Raw genomic sequence first — 17,758 nt, 5'->3', positions numbered from 1 at the left:
TCGTAGGCCTTTATAGCCACCGAAACAGTTGAATTTTACCTGAAAAATCTACTCTTAATATAAAGCTTCGCATTATTTTTTAAATTCATGTCACTGTGTCATTTTCACCACCACAGGCTGTCATTCACCACTTACCGAGACAGTTAAAAATAGCAGTATAATAGTTCCACAAGAAATATGCTACAAGTAAATTAGAATTTGATGATTGAACAATGATCAATTAGAATAATGCAACAGCAATCAGGATTCATCACTAATCAACTTTACAATTACTGTACGGGTCGGGTACCTGCTTCTATTCATGAACACTCGACCTGTTGAGAGATATAACACGAATACAGAATATTATACTCCGCAGGCAATGCCAATATTTTGAGAGCTCTAACCCAGGATGGCTTCTTTAATGGGGTCAAAGGCTTCACCCGGTAACACTGTACTAACCTTCAGATCTGATTCATGTTAACTCATTGGCTTACCAAATGCACTTGAAGGTTGAGAGTTAAATCTGGGTTATACAAATCAGATGTATAACTGACGTTTGGAGTCTGAAATAATGTACTAAACTTAGTGTTTCCACCTGAAGTGTACTGATGTTTGGAGTCTGAAATAATGTACTAAACTTAGTGTTTCCACCTGAAGTGTACTGATGCTTGGAGTCTGAAATAATGTACTAAACTTAGTGTTTCCACCTGAAGTGTACTGATGCTTGGAGTCTGAAATAATGTACTAAACTTAGTGTTTCCACCTGAAGTGTACTGATGTTTGGAGTCTGAAATAATGTACTAAACTTAGTGTTTCCACCTGAAGTGTACTGATGTTTGGAGTCTGAAATGATGCACTAAACTTAGTGTTTCCACCTGAAGTGTACTGATGTTTGGAGTCTGAAATAATGTACTAAACTTAGTGTTTCCCCCTGAAGTGTACTGATGTTTGGAGTCTGAAATGATGCACTAAACTTAGTGTTTCCACCTGAAGTGTACTGATGTTTGGAGTCTGAAATAATGTACTAAACTTAGTGTTTCCACCTGAAGTGTACTGATGTTTGGAGTCTGAAATAATGTACTAAACTTAGTGTTTCCACCTGAAGTGTACTGATGTTTGGAGTCTGAAATAATGTACTAAACTTAGTGTTTCCACATGAAGTGTACTGATGTTTGGAGTCTGAAATGATGTACTAAACTTAGTGTTTCCACCTGAAGTGTACTGATGTTTGGAGTCTGAAATAATGTACTAAACTTAGTGTTTCCACATGAAGTGTACTGATGTTTGGAGTCTGAAATAATGTACTAAACTTAGTGTTTCCACATGAAGTGTACTGATGTTTGGAGTCTGAAATAATGTACTAAACTTAGTGTTTCCACATGAAGTATGTGAGAAAGCGCGCACTGCTCCATAGAGATCCAAATCTCTAAGCCGATGATTTTGTGTGTAAAAAGATATAACAGTGATAAGTTGGAAATTTTACGCCCGTCTGCCTGGGGTGAAACACTAAACTTAGTGTTTCCACCTGGGGTGAGGAAGCTTAGGCTAATCTTTTAGGTTGAGGAACTTTTAGTAAATCCAATATGTAATCCTGGGATAAGGTTACTCATCTGTATTGTAAATTGTTTACTCTTTAGACGACAAATTCCAGAACGTAGGTATGTGGTGGTATGTACTGATAAGGTTCTTGGGTTAAGGGTTCCACGACCGCTCTATTTGAAATCATCTTGATTCAATCAGCTTTTATCAGATTATTAGACATCCCTTATCTAGGATTTCAATTTGTAAATTTGAACCGCTATTGTATTTCACCGTGTTTTTTAACGTAAAGTAAGATCAGCCAGTAATTGGTGTAATAATTAGTACCCGTCGCTCTGTTACTGCAGTCTGTTGGTAACCAAATATAGCCTTGTTTCAAAGTATGAAGTTGATTCCGGGTGCGCTGAGCCCGGACCATTTTTGGAATTACGTATACAGGGTTGTCATTCTTTAGGTGCTATTTTTTACTTAATCAAATATGACGCTAGAATCTGTTCTTCATCTAATACTGAATTAGTAAAATTGTAATTTTAATTCTGGTCCAGAATCTGTATAACAATTTTATTCATATTGTATAACAGTTGACGATCATCTCTGCTCTAAAATCCAGTTATTTTGTTAGTTTGATTTAAATATTTTCATAATCGTAACGAACTTTCATTCTTTCAGGGTCCATGTGAGATGGCTTCGGAAAATGCAGATTGTTTAACAGAACCGTCGCCTGTTGGTCCACCACCAATTTCTCCAAAGCCATCAAAGGATGCAATAACCGCTGCTCTCAGCAGATTGCCCTCCACCCCACAAGCTGATGAAGTCCCTGAAGTAAATCATGTCAATGAAGCTCCAGTTGCTCCTGTAGAAGAAGCACCGGCCGCAGAACCTGCGCCAGCCGAACTTGCGCCAGTCGAAGCCTCCTCTGTTGAAGAAGCTGCCCCAGCCGAAGCAGCTCCTGCTGCAGAAGCAGCTCCTGCTGCAGAAGCAGCTCCTGTCGAAGAAGCAGCCCCAGTAATAGTCGCTCCTGCCGAAGAAGCAGCTCCAGTAGAAGCCGCTCCCGTCGAAGAAGCAGCCCCTGTAGAAGCTGCCCCTGCTGAAGCCGCTCCTGTCGAAGAAGCAGCCCCTGTAGAAGCCGCTCCTGTTGAAGAAGCAGCCCCTGTAGAAGCTGCCCCTGTTGAAGAAGCAGCCCCTATTGAAGCCGCTCCTGTCGAAGAAGCAGCTCCAGTAGAAGCCGCTCCTGTCGAAGAAGCAGCTCCAGTAGAAGCCGCTCCTGTCGAAGAAGCAGCCCTTGTAGAAGCCGCCCCTGTTGAAGCCGCTCCTGTCGAAGAAGAAGCCCCAGTAGAAGCCGCTCCTGTCGAAGAAGCAGCACCTGTAGAAGCCGCCCCTGTTGAAGCCGCTCCTGTCGAAGAAGCAGTCCCAGTAGAAGCCGCTCCAGTAGAAGCCGTTCCTGTTGAAGAAGCAGCTCCAGTAGAAGCCGCTCCTGTTGAAGAAGCAGCTCCAGTAGAAGCTGCTCCTGTTGAAGAAGCAGCTCCAGTAGAAGCCGCCCCTGCCGAAGAAGCAGCTCCAGTAGAAGCTGCTCCTGTTGAAGAAGCCGCTCCAGTAGAAGCCGCTCCTGTTGAAGAAGCAGCTCCAGTAGAAGCCGCTCCTGTTGAAGAAGCAGCTCCAGTAGAAGCAGCCCCTGTAGAAGCTGCTCCTGTTGAAGATGCCGCTCCGGTCGAAGAAGCAGCTCCAGTAGAAGCCGCCCCTGCCGAAGAAGCAGCCCCTGTAGAAGAAGCAGCTCCAGTAGAAGCCGCCCCTGCCGAAGAAGCAGTCCCTGTAGAAGCCGCTCCTGTTGAAGAAGCAGCTCCAGTAGAAGCAGCCCCTGTAGAAGCTGCTCCTGTCGAAGAAGCAGCTCCAGTAGAAGCTGCCCCTGTTGAAGCTGCTCCTGTTGAAGAAGCAGCTCCAGTAGAAGCTGCCCCTGCTGAAGCTGCTCCTGTTGAAGAAGCAGCTCCAGTAGAAGCAGCCCCTGTAGAAGTTGCTCCTGTCGAAGAAGCAGCTCCAGTAGAAGCCGCTCCTGTTGAAGAAGCAGCCCCCGTGGAGGACACGCCAGTTGCAGAGTCGGCTCCCGTTGAAGAAGCAGAGAGGAATCTGCTCCAATTGTGGCTGCGTCTGTTGCGCCAGTTGTCGAATCCAGGTAAGATTTTTATTTGTTCTTCTGTCCTTTACTCTTTGTGATATAAATCTTCACAGCCTGAATATTGAATTCTCAGTATACAATTAGACACACACTTTTCACACTTCATTAAGACAGAAAACTCTGACTGCTGACTACCGCTGACTTGACATTTCCAACTCTGAGTACATACCATGTACTCCTTTCCATTTCTCCACCCGCTTCAAAGTAGAAGTATTAGACTGGAAACACTCCCGCTTACAGCCGCAGATCACTGCCTATGAGTATGACAGTTAATTTTATTCGTCTAGCTCAGTGTAATCACTGTAAATCATTACCCTTGTGTACAAATCCCGCATTCGAATGCGGCATCGTAAAATGAAGTCTATCCGCATGGACTTTTATAGCACGTACGTTAGGCCTGCAGTCTGTTACTGTCCGGTTTTATTAACGACAGTTTTTTAATATTTGAAAGTCTGACTAGTTCTGATAACCAATTGTAAGGATATCACAGATAGTGATTAGTATAGTATAGTATATAGACTATAGCACGAGCAGTAAGACTAAGAGACTCTTTATAGAATAGCTTCAAGATAAACGGCTCATGTATAAGGTATAATAATTGTCGCGTTGTTACCAATAGTTAGACGCGACTTTTGATCTGTAATTTGAGTAGAATTATGTTCACAGCTTTGTACAGCAGCCCTGGTGATCTAGCAGCCCTGGTGATCTAGCTAGGTCACATTCCCCCAGCAATGTATATTGCTCCCCTGGGTGGTCAATATCCCCTTCCTCAAGTGCATAAGAAGAAGTTTGTAGTGTGAAGGGAGACCACATGTGTTTACTAGCAATCAGGCATTGTGGTTGTGGTCAGTCCTCGCTTTGTCAGCTTGCTTTATGGGGTTACATTAGCAATGGTTTACTTCTGTCTATAGAATTAATTATTGTATTGTTGTCACGAGCAAAGCAAGATATGTTTCTATCTCTACCTCAAAATTATTAACCTCAGGGCTCAGACCTAATCCCAAAATATTGTGTTGAATATTAACGTCCACTTAAATTGTATGCCTTTTTATCCACGTCACTATCGAGATAAGTCCCTTATATTTGGACCTGTCTAATTGTAACCAGCTACTTTGAAAAAATGCTTGTTGAAAAGCGGAAATTAGATTATCATTACCGCATGTCATTTGAAACCCTAAACCAGTGCTTCGCCCATGCCTTCTCATTAAATACAAATTTATGGTGATAAATTTGTACGTGATGTCATTACAGCTTTTTTCTTAAAGCTTCTAGAAATCATGTACACTTTTCCCATGATTTTATCTTCTAAAAACTTGTCTAATTTTAGAAACAGGATAAGAAGTTCAAATTCCGTCGATAAGAATGAAGCATCCGGGAGTTATTTTAATTTTAACATAATCTTATCTATTTCCTTTTTTCGAGGAATCAATACCCTTATCATGCCCACAGGATAAATATACATCAGGTATTTCATAGCTTATTTTTGTCCCTCCACGCCTCACAAAGGCTGTCCATCACACCGGATTTCCATCACCCTTCCCACTCTCATTATCAGATTTCCTTTTTTGTTCTCCGCAACTCGGCTCGGTAACGCGGAATGAGCTCGACTATAGTAGGTGTTGCGACCTTTCGTGCTTTGTCTCACGACTCTCACATTCTTTTCATTTAAATTATTTGTATTATCCTGCATTTTTCCCCAATTATCGATCCGGGTTTTCCCAGGAGAGAGTGCATTTTGCAAGGTTTTATAGTTTATACCCTTACTGCGACCGCGCCCTCTTAAAGTACGTTTCTATTTTTAAAATCATTTGGCCGGTCCTCCTCTAACTTCACACGTACGGGCCCTTTTACTTTCAATTCTCCCTATCTCCTGGAATTCCTAATTCTGTCAGGGCCCCTCTGCAATTCAATATTTTTGTCCCTGATTTGGTTGGACTAATGGGCAAACCACGTGGGTGATTCCTGTTAAGATTTTCAATTAGTGCCCATGACTACAGTTCACAACACAATACGTCCACGTAACTTGGTCGTTGTACTAAATCTATGGGCTGGACACCAGGACATAATAGAATTTCTGTCGACATGCCACCGAAAATACCACATTATTCTGTGCAGCACGTACGCGACTTTGTCAGCAGGGGTAGAGCTCAAATAATATGTATTATATATCAGCCTTGTGGCAGTCAATTTGTGATTTCATGACTTTGCATGGATCAAATGTCCTGTACTGTGTCCGTGCTGCTTTATCACTTCGACCTGAGAGAGAACGCGTGTAGAGTTACCTTATCTCCCTCCCGCGTTTATATAATACGTATACTCAAAGTTCAGAATATCATTATCATCAAGCTTTGCGTTTTGATTTTGATTTGTCACAAAGTTGTCATTCCATGATCATTCGGGACACTAATTCACAGACTGTCCCGAACCCACCACAGCATCCCGAAATGTCCCTTCCAGATTATTTGAATGAAGGGGGATATTTGATAATCTAATACCAGTTTACGAGTTACTCCCCCGAATTTTCAATACGGCTGGGAGGTGTTAATAATTCGGTCTCCTTTCCCGGGCTACTGTCCTCTGAAATACCCCACGTGACCTTGCACGCTGGTAATTTGAAACTAGCATTTTTTCCTCCCAACATGCCGCAGATATGAAATTTTTTGTACGGTGGTGGACACGTGTACTAATGAGTAATGTTCTGACATCACGACCTTTGGTGGGAGTGCACTTTCTGACCAGAAAACTTACGTTTTTTTGTTTTTAGGGTTTATTTAATATTTCTGTTTCTGATCATTAAACAAATTTTAATATTTGTAATTTAATTGTATCATAACTTCCATACCAGTACCACACCCCTTTACTCGATCAACGCCAATTTATAATTATATACGTTTATGCCATTTTGCCGTTTTCAAACATATTCTAAGTTTAATTAGTAGAATTAGGAGGAGCTCTGTTTGCTCTGTCTGGTGAATGGTGATATTAACTTTCACTGCAGACTTGAGTAAATTTGGTAGACTCAGTGAAAACTGTTATGACTGGTTGCCGATAAAACCTGATTGCCGTCTACAGATCTTTGAGACAGTAACGTTTGTTGCTAATCTTCAAATGAGTAAACGATTTACCAGTTTTATTGCAAGATTACCAGTGAATTGCTTACCAAATGAGGTTTTGTTGAAGGATCAGAGAATAGAATTAGCAACAACGACAGCAGCGATTTCATTTCCCCACCCTCTTACCTGTAACCGTAGTTAATTTTGCGGTGAATACATCACAATTAAGTTATTATAAGAAAACCAGCATCTAACTTATATTTTAATCTTGAATGTGCAAATTTATTATCAGTTTTTATCTTTCATTTACTGCAGATATCTAATTCTCATATTAGATTTTCAAGCTTGCTGTCTAATTTTTCCTGTCTTTTCAATAGGTATCTACCTATACCGCCATGGTGTCAGATTAAGATTTGCCCCCTTGTATGTACATTGTACAAGCCTGACAGTCTTATTAGCACGTACCTAGTGTGCTGGACACATTATTCGTCTCCCCTCTACATTGTACATTTCTGTATGGTTCGTCCCGCATTATACTGCAGACGTTCTACTATGCTACTGATTCTACGGCAAGCTTACGATTCAGTTCTAGGCAGATGACCGGTCAGCAGTCAGTTGGTGCCGTGCCAGTATTTTTACCAAAAACCAGTCAGTGGCTGATTAATCAACAGCACATGGCTGTGTATCTGACAATTAGCCAACGACCTATTAGTCATTGTATATAAATTATAAGGCAGTGTAATCTACAAGAAGAGCCTTAACCAGTAAGTTACTAGTACGTGCACCAGTAAGTTACTAGTACGTTTACCGGAGAGTTAATACTAATAATATGTCAATGTGCAGTGTGCACCAGTTTAAGTTACTAGCATACGCACCGACGTGTTAATAGTGATAGTTAATAGTAATAGTGTACAGTAATAGTGTACAATCCCGCTCTGCCCCCCTTGTTAACTCCTTAGTTCCCTCCCATGATCTCTTGGTGTGTACCTACCGTTGCACCTCACATATTGCAGCTCCAAGCTGTTAGTCTCCCCCTCTTTTTATTGTGCTGTACTCTCTCTTCAGGCAGCGGTATACTTTCACTGAGATTTCTTCACTTTTTCTCTGCAGCTTTGTGTGAGAGCGGAGGTCGTGTGTAATGGTTATACTTTAAACCCAGTTACCGCTCTATGTTTCGTGTGGTGTGGACCGTGATCAGATTCAATAAATCAGATTCATTTTTCACTGCCGCATGTTTCTTTAGTTGATGATTGTCTTAGCGTGGGTTTTGAAACTGTTTTCAGAGTAATTTAATGTACTGGGTTGGGCTCGTAAAAAATAGGAGACCTGAGAAACAAATATAGAAACACTAAGGAGCTGGAATGTGTGCGGACAATCACATTGAGTTGATGCAGCTCCCACGATCCCTTCCTTTGTAACATTATGTGCGTTATTTGAGCCCGCGTTTAACTGCAGCTCCTAAATGGAGCCGCCTGTTGTTTCATCGACTCGGAGTAGTGGTTACTGGTTTTTGTGAGGGACGAAGCTAGTGCAGAGACCATGATTTTATTACTTTTAGTTTCGCCTCGCAGTCAATGGTCCTTATATTACTGAGGTTAGATTATGCAAATTGCAACTGGTTTTATTAAGGTCCATTTATCCTTTCTTTTTATGTTAAAATTTAAAGTCATCTAGCAGCTATTGATAGCGAATCATAAAGAATATGAAGATTTTAATATTTCGCAGATTGAAAACTAGCGCTTTTATTTATGAAGGAGCTGTCATGCTTTGAATTCAACTATTGTATAATGTATATTGACAGATGTTAAAACCACGTACTTGTATGCTCCATTCAACTGGTATTTCTTCATTCTGTTTTATTTAAACTGTTGACAAATTATTTTTCCTTTCGACTAAGTAATGAATCGTGTTAGGTCAAACTTAAATGAAGCAATTTTCTTACTGACACGTCAATATTCCATAATCATGCTTTATTTATCCTTTCGGCTGCTTGATATCTTTCCACTTTGTTAGAAATGTGATACAGCATTTTTTGCCATGTCTAATTCGAGAAGGGCCAATAAGTCATTAGAAGTACTTCTCCATTTTCACACCTCGGGTATAAGCTACTAGAGTATTTGCTTTGACAAATGACGAGTTATCATTTTCATTTTAATTTTGCTTTTCTAAAACTTGATTTAGCAAAATTAAAATTTCGTTGTTGTTTCAGTTTTTGAATTTAAATTCAACGATCGCGACTTAAACTTGACTGCTTTTCGTTCTGACCACACTTTGTCAGGCCCTTGGACAGGATTCCACTCATATAGCGGTTTTTTAAACATTTGTAACCATCGGTCACAAGAATTACCTGCCCGCTGCCCACAGATACAGAAGGAATTTAGGAATTTGATATAAGTGACAAATTTACCGACGTTCTATGTAACGATGTTAGGAAAATTTCCCTGAACGGTGCTCCACAACGAGATCTTCCATATTTTATTTCAGCCTAATCTTATTACTGCTCGTGGGACGGGACATAACACAAAAATCCAGCCCCATATGCATAGTTTGCCTATTGATTGTTTGACCTAGAATTCTATCGAAAAAGTTTAAATAGCAAATCCTGGCACTGCTGTCTGCTAACCGACTGAAATTCCAAAAATCTGCATCTGTAGGCACAGGAAACAATCTATGTTATTTACCCTTTTCTACACAATTATCTAATGCGAATAGACATTACTGGGGTAGGTAGCGGAATGGAATTTGGGTCCGTTCCAAGCCTTTTAATTTCGTGCGCTTCACAAAGGGCCCCCCTAGAGCATCTCATAAATTAGCGCGTATATATTTATCATTCTAGAGACAACGTTCGTGATTCCTAGAATCCGTGGATCATTCATTTACGTGCTTTTTGTGTTTTGATTATGTTTCCATGGGGTTGCCATTGAAGGTTCAATTACCATTGGAGTAACCATGGATATATTCTAGTAGGGACCAAGATAAGTGATTTAGGGAGGATAATGGAAATCTAAGTCGTAACAGGGACCATAAATGTGACCTCGGTTTTAACCCTGGCTGACAATTCTTTTAGCTCAGCATGTTAAAGTTACACCGCTTACCAAGTCTAAACTTCACAATCAATTTTGCTACTGCACTTCCAAGCTAATTTGCGATGTGTCCTTTAATAATGACCGAGCAATTTGATGCTTAAAATATCGCTGTCTCATGGTAATTTTGTTTTGTAAATGCTATCTTGCAAGTGAATCGGTTTAAATTCGCTGTGTAGATGTATTGCCGGTCTAACTTGGCTGTACCCGACCATTAATTGCCTGAAACAAGCTTGAAGTTTGTTGAAGATGGTGCATTAGTCCTTATTTACTGCTACCTTATTCTTTAGGTTCTCCGACTCCACAGTTCAAACGGTATAATGTAGCGTGTAGTACTGCAGTCCGTTGTATACAGTAACAGTGAATAATTCTGTACGTTAAAAGGTCGCAATTATCCCAATTATGTAATTGCGCTTTGTGTGTTGATAATTGCAGGTGTGCACTGTTTCTCAATCTGAGTAGCTGTATGCATAGTGTTGTTTTGTGATGTAGCTACGGCGGGCGAAACATAAGCTCGAAGATAAACTGACGTATTTCCAAGCTGCATATTCTGTGTAGAAAACGTCAACGAAACACTATATAAATATTCTATGATATTTACGAATTATACACGAATTATCACTGTCGGTTTAGTTTACCACTCCTGTTTTACTCTATTAGTCTACAGTCTCTCGGCAGTAGTTTTGTAGTAGCTTAGCTCTTTCGGCTATTTTACTAAACGCTGTTTTTTTTTGCACACTCTTACCTTAAATGCTGCAATTATTTTCTCTGTACCTTTGAGAGTTTGTTTTAAATCTTGATACCATGCCTATGCCCTCAAAATACCCTGCTATTATTTGTTTCCTCTTCCTGTCTTGAAGCCTTCTGGAGTTCTCTTACCAAGATTATGTGGAAACTTCTACAAGTACAATGATGTTTCAGACCACCGAGACTAGACATCTTGGAGCGCTTAGAGGCCGACCTAGCATCGATAGGAAGTCCACTTCTTAACAGGTATCGCAGCAAGAGTGTTCTTTCTTCTTCAATATTTTCATCTTCTTGTGTCAGATATTTCGGCGTCATTGAAAGGGAGTGTGGTTCTATTGTGTTTCCTTCTTCAAAGCAGACTAAAATAACCCAAGACATTGCAGAGAGCATATAGACACGGGACAGTCAGACGGAGATGCCCCTTCAGCTGCTCTCCCCTCCTCACCGTCAGTATTGTCAAACCTCCACTTCTTTGTCAAGTCCCAAGTAAACTCTCTAACTCCTGACGATGAATCTTCCTCTTCCGATTCCCGTACCTCTAACTCCTCGTCATATACCAGGTCCCCGTCTCCAACGAGCTCCTCCTCGAGTGTTTCCTCAAAAGAGCACCAAGAAGACCTCGAAGCGATCGAGGTGCTTAACGCTCTAGCACAATTCGAAAGTATCGGATCTAGTGTTGGATCCGATGAGACTCTTTCTGGAAGTTTCTATCTAGATCAGCCACTTTCTCCTGTCTTGGAACTAGAAGAACCATTAAAAGATGCCGCAGCTCGTGCATCCAATAACGATGAGGTATTCCCAAGGTCCTCTACATCGGAGGGTATTGAGAGTGACCTCGAAATGGCCTCAGTGGACGCCATCTCTTCCTCTCATAGTGATTATTCAAGTTCAAGTGAAGAGGATGCAGATACAGATTCTGTGGTTAGCGTAAAGGTTGGCGATGATGCCGATACTGACGCTTCTAAAACTACGTCAATGCAGGAAGTAACCATCATCATTGATCATGCAGATGCAGATTCTTCTGAGGGAGAAATTGTTGATAATGCTGTCATCTTTAATGGGGATGTTCCAAAGGAAGAGCCTGTTGAAGAAAACAAAAGCTTGGAGGAAGCCATCGTCCCTGATGAAGATTCTTCTAGTCAATTGCCTGCTGAAGGTCATTCTGCAGAGAATGGGTCCGTTAGAGGAAGATATCTTCGATATCTTGCTGAAGACGCCATCGTCGCTGATGCAGATTCTTCAAGCAAATTGCCTGCAGAAGGTCATTCTGCAGTGAAAGATATAATCGTCATTGATGATGATGATGCAGATTCTTCCAATCAATTGCCTGCTGAGAGTCAATCATTAGAGGAAGATACCGTCGTCATTGATGAAGCTGATGCAGATTCTTCTAGTCAATTGCCTGCTGAAGGTCATTCTGCAGAGAATGGGTCCGTTAGAGGAAGATATCTTCGATATCTTGCTGAAGACGCCATCGTCGCTGATGCAGATTCTTCAAGCAAATTGCCTGCAGAAGGTCATTCTGCAGTGAAAGATATAATCGTCATTGATGATGATGATGCAGATTCTTCCAATCAATTGCCTGCTGAGAGTCAATCATTAGAGGAAGATACCGTCGTCATTGATGAAGCTGATGCAGATTCTTCTAGTCAATTGCCTGCTGAAGGTAATTCTACAAAGAATGAGTCCGTTAGGGAAAGGTATCTTCGGTATCTTGCTGAAGACGCCAAGGATGTGGCGATGGTCGATGATAAAGAGAAGAAGGCTATATCGGCTGAGGATGGCGCAGATGTAGAAATTATAAAGAATGATACCGTTGGGGATGATGTCGATGTTATAACTATGGATGACCTGGAAGTTGATGATGATTCAGAAGACGTACAGTCTGAAACCGGCACTAATTCTGATACCCTAAAAGAAGCGTCTGTTGACGAAGATATCGTCATGATTGATATGGATGAGGACATTTTAAAAGAAGCGCCCATTGAAGACGCTGCAGAAACCGATCCTTTAAAAAACACAGAGGATGATACAGATACCGATACCTTGATAAATCTGGCTATCGAAGACGATGACTCCCAACTAGTAAAAGTTTCCGCTACCTCTCCAACTGGGTCGGAATCCTCAGATACTGGTACCATTGAAGGATTTGAGTTCGTTTCAAAAGAAGATCTGGAAGTTGCGTCTGTTTCCACGCCATCTCCAGTCAGCTCGGAGGATGAGATGTCGAAGAGCACCCTCATAGTAATAAAGTTAGTCAACGGTAAAAGTGAATATGAACGAGTGTTGCCTTATGATCATGCTGCTGAAGCTACCGCTAGGAAGAATAACAAGAGAAAACGCGTTGAACTACTGAAACCTGCCTCCCCTCTCCCTCCAGAGGATGATCCTCTTCTGAAAGAGATGGTAGAATCTTTCAAAGTGGATGAAATTTTAAAAGTTATGGACGAGCCAGGAATTTTGGATACTTCCAGTCTTTTGAATTCGGAATGTGGAGAATCTCGATCCAGCTTTGTTGTTGCATCCAAACCATCTCACGAAAAAATAACTGTCGAACCCGGTACATATGAGGAATCTTTCGACATTGAGGAACCTCAAAGTCCTTTAATAAGTAAGATCGACGAGATGATCGAAACATTTAGGGTAGATGTTGATTTGACCCTTTGCCCCTGTTCCTCCCTCAAACGATGTATCATATTGTAACCCTGGTTTCATTTCCTCGGCATTACACCACATGCGATTTTAATTACTATCACCATACGGTGAAGAGTGCGAATGTATCGTGATTGTTACTTGTTATGAGGAAAGAAATGCGTCTGTGAGGTCATATCAAAAGTGTGAATTCTGGAATCGAGCGTGTTACACAGACTATCAGTTTTGCAAAACAGCTTATTATATTACAAATATGTGAATACATGTTTAGCCTCAGTGCTTCCTTATATTTGCTTCTAATTTGCAAATTGATGATTGTTCAAATGAGATTGTTTGATTAAAGGTGTATTTCCGTGCTAATAACAAAATTACGATTGGTTGAAATATTTATAGAATCAGCTTTTAGCATTTAACCAAATCGGTCACAATTTTGTTTGATTAGTGGAAGCTTTTGGATTTTTGATTTTTGATTGTTGCTGTCAATAAGATAATTTTATGCTAGTCAATCGTTGGGGTGTTTTAATGTACTTAGCGTGAATATGGTTCTACTAACACCCGACGACTGGCTTATGATGAGCTTTTTTGCTATAACAAACGGACTCTACTGACTCTGACTGTAACAAGCTGAAATTCAACTGACCATACTTTGAAACGGAAAAAAAAACCATAATAAATTTAACTATTTCGTCATTTGATTATAAATCTTACTTTAACAAAAAACTGTTTTAGCTCTGAAGAAATAATGGTAGACGAAGTTGCTGCCCCTGACGCCGCACCGGCCGTAGAAGCTAAAATTGATGATACTCCAGCCCCCGCCGCACCTGCCGAAGCAGCTCCTGTTGAAGCTGCTCCCGTTGAAGCTGCTCCAGTAGAAGAAGCTGCACCGGCAGAAGCCGCACCGGCAGAAGCTGCACCGGCAGAAGCTGCACCGGCAGAAGCTGCACCGGCAGAAGCCGCACCGGCAGAAGCCGCACCGGCAGAAGCCGCACCGGCAGAAGCCGCCCCAGCCGAAGCTGCGCCTGCTGAAGCCGCACCTGCAGAAGCTCCCGCCGAAGCAGCTCCGGTAGAAGAAGCACCCGCTGCAGTAGAAGAGGCCGCCCCAGTAGTAGAAGCAGCACCCGCAGAAGCCGCCCCGGAAGCAGCCGCCCCAGCAGAAGCCGCTCCTGCCGAGGAAGCAGCACCAGCTGAAGCTGCCCCTGCTGAAGCTGCTCCAGTTGAAGAAGCTGCCCCTGCTGAAGCTGCTCCAGTTGAAGAAGCTGCCCCTGCTGAAGCTGCTCCAGTTGAAGAAGCTGCCCCTGCTGAAGCTGCTCCAGTTGAAGAAGCTGCCCCTGCTGAAGCTGCTCCAGTTGAAGAAGCTGCCCCTGCTGAAGCTGCTCCAGTTGAAGAAGCTGCCCCTGCTGAAGCTGCTCCAGTTGAAGAAGCTGCTCCTGCTGAAGCAGCCCCAGCAGAAGCCGCTCCTGTCGAGGAAGCAGCACCAGCGGAAGAAGGTGCCCCTGCTGAAGCTGCTCCAGCCGAAGAAGCTGCTCCAGCCGAAGAAGCAGCACCTGCTGAAGCCGCTCCTGTAGAAGAAGCAGCACCAGCAGAAGCTGCTCCTGTTGAAGAGGCTACCGCCCCAGTCGAAGAAGCTGCCCCTATAGAAGAAGCAGCACCTGTTGAAGCCGCTCCTGCCGAAGAAGCAGCACCAGCGGAAGCTGCTCCTGTTGAAGAGGCTGCTGCTCCTGTCGAAGAAGCTGCTCCTGTAGAAGAGGCAGCACCTGCTGAAGCCGCTCCTGCCGAAGAAGCAGCACCAGTGGAAGCTGCTCCTGTTGAAGAGGCTGCCGCCCCAGTCGAAGAAGCTGCCCCTGTAGAGGAAGCAGCACCTGCAGAAGCTGCCCCTGTCGAAGAGGCTGCCGCCCCAGTCGAAGAAGCCGCTCCTGCTGAAGCTGCTCCTGCCGAAGAAGCTGCTCCAGTAGAGGCCGCCCCAGTTGAAGCCGCTCCTGTCGAAGAAGCTGCTCCAGTTGAAGAAGCCGCTCCTGCAGAAGAAGCCGCCCCAGTAGAAGAAGCCGCCCCAGTAGAAGCCGCTCCTGTCGAAGAAGCTGCTCCATTAGAAGCTGCTCCTGTCGAAGAAGCAGCCCCAGCAGAAGCTGCTCCCGCTGAAGAGGCCGCCCCAGTAGAAGCCGCTCCTGCTGAAGAAGCTGCCCCAGTAGAAGCCGCTCCTGCTGAAGAAGCTGCCCCAGTAGAAGCCGCTCCAGCAGAGGCCGCCCCTAAAGAGGCCGCTCCAGCAGAAGCTGCTCCCGCTGAAGAAGCTGCCCCAGCAGAAGCTGCACCCGCTGAAGAGGCCGCCCCAGTAGAAGCCGCTCCTGCCGAAGAAGCTGCCCCAGTAGAAGCTGCCCCAGCTGAAGCCGCCCCTGTCGAAGAAGCAGCTCCAGCAGAAGCTGCCCCAGTTGAAGAAGCAGCTCCAGCAGAAGCTGCCCCAGTTGAAGAAGCAGCTCCAGCAGAAGCTGCCCCAGTGGAAGCCGCTCCAGCAGAAGCTGCCCCAGTGGAAGCCGCTCCAGTCGAAGAGGCTGCCCCAGCAGAGGCTGCTCCTGCCGAAGAAGCAGCTCCAGCCGAAGAAGCTGCCCCAGCTGAACCCGCCCCTGCTGAAGCCGCTCCAGCCGAACCTGCACCAGCAGAAGTTGCACCTGCTGAAGAAGCTGCACCACCAGCTGAAGCTGGCCCATCAGACGAAAAACCTAGTTCAGGGGTGAGTTGGAGTATGATTCAACAGATTGTACATCCTTTTGAGAACTCTAATCTTAAAATTGCTATTTCTGATTTTATTGATTATATTATTATAATATCACAACATCAAAAAATTTTTGGAACAGGCTCAGTTTCATAGAAATGTCAACATGCAATATCGTTCTTCATTACCTAATCGTTTCCATTTCAGAAAAAGAAGAACAAAAAAGCAAAGTCGTGCACGATACTATAAATTAGTTGATTACTGTAGATTATTTAAACAGCCTGAACGCCCTTGGACCGACTCAGAGGGATCTAACGTGTCTAAAGCAGATCAGCAGAGCTTCTATAGCATTGTTTACACGAATATCCAGCCAGTTTATTCTATCTCTTACGGAATGAATCCCTCTTCACATAGATGCTGTTTCTTCAAAAGATGTGCTGTTGAAACGACTGTTCAATTTCGGCTTTGTTTGACGATATGGTTCAGAACTTTCCTCAAGTTTTAGGTGATGACTAGGGTTTGAGTCTGTATCAAATGCCGCGAGCATTGGAAATGACATATAAAATTAATCGGTTAGATAATACATGACGCATGAAACTTTTGTGATTGACATTATCATAATATTATGTTGAACTTCAATGGATATTTCGTATGATCCTCTGGCTTGGCTCCTAAGATCTTCGAACGGAGATTCAAGATGAGACATGAGCTGTCATAAAAGAAATCCTGCCCTTTTGAAGCAGGTCTACAGCCGTCTTTTAAACGCCGCAAAACCAGAGTCCTTGGACGCTTGATTATTAATATTATGTTTCATTCATTCATTTGCTCCTAAAACATATTCTTCATCATTCACAGAGGTCAAATATAGATTGAGTAACTGTGCATGAGATAATGCTAATAGCAAATCAAATAGAATTAAATATTGATTCAATTTTTGTAAGCCGTATAACTTTAAATGAAGTTATGATTAAATCTTTGAAATACACCGTTCTTTCGATCTTACCTAAGAAGCGGTACTGCAAAACAGCATCATTCGATGAACTCCTAGTGCATTCAGTGACATCATTGCATTTGTTAAAGATTTTTACCAGTTTTTAATTGAAGACGGGACAAAATATATTGGTATACTTACATCCTCCCGACCAGCGGTACATAATTTCCCTTTACTTTTACATATCATTGACATCTTTCTCATTGTAACGTCAATAAAAATATTGCCCCAAAAACGGTGTTTTTCTAATGAAGAAAAGTGATAGCCCTATAACCTCAGCTGAAAAAGTTCTAGCTTTCTTTATAAATATGATATATTGTACCGGGAAATATTTTTCATCAATTGTGAATTTAACTGTAGACAGTATTCTTTATATTTTTACATTGCGGTGTGGTTATGTGTTTTGTAAATTACTTTAAGTCGTTAAATGTGAAATACAATTCGCAATTAAAGAGTTTTATGGATGTTTCTTACTTTATTAGTGCTATAATGGTTTAGGATTCAGCTTTGATAAATGTACCAGTTCATATGGTAACATTTTTCTAATTCTAAAATCTGCATCTTTCTTTGGTTTAACTTCAATGTAGTTTTTGGGAATACGATCAACAATATCTTGAAATAACAACAGATTTGAAATTAAAATTCCACAGGGAACTTTTTGTTTCTTGTCCTTTTCTGCAAGGTTCAAATAAAAATGTGCTGCAAATTTTGAAACAAAAAATGCACCGCAATTAAGCTAAACAATTCGCTAAATCTGCACTAGCCTTTAAGTAGCCTCTCGGGTTGGATTACTCAAAGTCAACAGCGTAGTATATTAATATAACGCTGCTGCCTTGC

The 17,758-nt window shown here is 42.4% G+C and overlaps 3 protein-coding genes across 4 annotated transcripts; 2 read left to right on the top strand and 1 right to left on the bottom strand.

Annotated features, from left to right (window-relative positions):
* The first annotated feature begins 2,184 nt into the window (after positions 1-2,184).
* On the top strand, positions 2,185-17,570 carry LOC134818440 (fibrous sheath CABYR-binding protein-like). 2 transcript variants are annotated; one of them, XM_063828003.1, is made up of 3 exons: positions 2,185-3,688; positions 13,956-15,948; positions 16,138-17,570. In XM_063828003.1, the coding sequence occupies exons 2-3, from the start codon at positions 13,969-13,971 to the stop codon at positions 16,177-16,179; spliced, it is 2,022 nt and encodes a 673-aa protein (XP_063684073.1). In that variant the 5' UTR covers positions 2,185-3,688; positions 13,956-13,968; the 3' UTR covers positions 16,180-17,570. The 2 variants fall into 2 exon arrangements, with proteins under 2 accessions (XP_063684073.1, XP_063684071.1); XM_063828001.1 differs by lacking the exon at positions 2,185-3,688 and having other exon boundaries at positions 13,943-15,948.
* On the bottom strand, positions 2,195-3,840 carry LOC134818756 (uncharacterized). Its single transcript, XM_063828402.1, has 2 exons — positions 3,834-3,840; positions 2,195-3,709 (listed from the first exon to the last, which is right to left on the bottom strand). The coding sequence occupies exons 1-2, from the start codon at positions 3,838-3,840 to the stop codon at positions 2,349-2,351; spliced, it is 1,368 nt and encodes a 455-aa protein (XP_063684472.1). The 3' UTR covers positions 2,195-2,348.
* On the top strand, positions 4,423-13,732 carry LOC134818755 (serine-aspartate repeat-containing protein F-like). Its single transcript, XM_063828401.1, has 3 exons — positions 4,423-4,478; positions 10,749-10,820; positions 10,958-13,732. The coding sequence occupies exons 1-3, from the start codon at positions 4,423-4,425 to the stop codon at positions 13,275-13,277; spliced, it is 2,448 nt and encodes an 815-aa protein (XP_063684471.1). The 3' UTR covers positions 13,278-13,732.
* Positions 17,571-17,758: the final 188 nt, after the last annotated feature.

The sequence above is a fragment of the Bolinopsis microptera genome, chromosome 7 (assembly GCF_026151205.1).
Source record: "Bolinopsis microptera isolate Bmic1 chromosome 7, MBARI_Bmic_1.0, whole genome shotgun sequence".
NCBI lineage: Eukaryota > Metazoa > Ctenophora > Tentaculata > Lobata > Bolinopsidae > Bolinopsis > Bolinopsis microptera.
This window is presented reverse-complemented; position numbering and strand designations above follow the sequence as displayed.

What these genes read in the sequence shown, in the direction of transcription:
- LOC134818440 (XM_063828003.1), top strand. Translation starts at nt 13,969, where the DNA reads ATGGTAGACGAAGTTGCTGCCCCTGACGCCGCACCGGCCGTAGAAGCT. An exon ending in ACGAAAAACCTAGTTCAGGG is followed by an intron (nt 15,949 to 16,137) that starts GTGAGTTGGAGT and finishes TTTCCATTTCAG; the next exon opens with AAAAAGAAGAACAAAAAAGC.
- LOC134818755 (XM_063828401.1), top strand. Translation starts at nt 4,423, where the DNA reads ATGTATATTGCTCCCCTGGGTGGTCAATATCCCCTTCCTCAAGTGCAT. An exon ending in CCTCAAGTGCATAAGAAGAA is followed by an intron (nt 4,479 to 10,748) that starts GTTTGTAGTGTG and finishes ATGATGTTTCAG; the next exon opens with ACCACCGAGACTAGACATCT. An exon ending in GGAAGTCCACTTCTTAACAG is followed by an intron (nt 10,821 to 10,957) that starts GTATCGCAGCAA and finishes AAGACATTGCAG; the next exon opens with AGAGCATATAGACACGGGAC.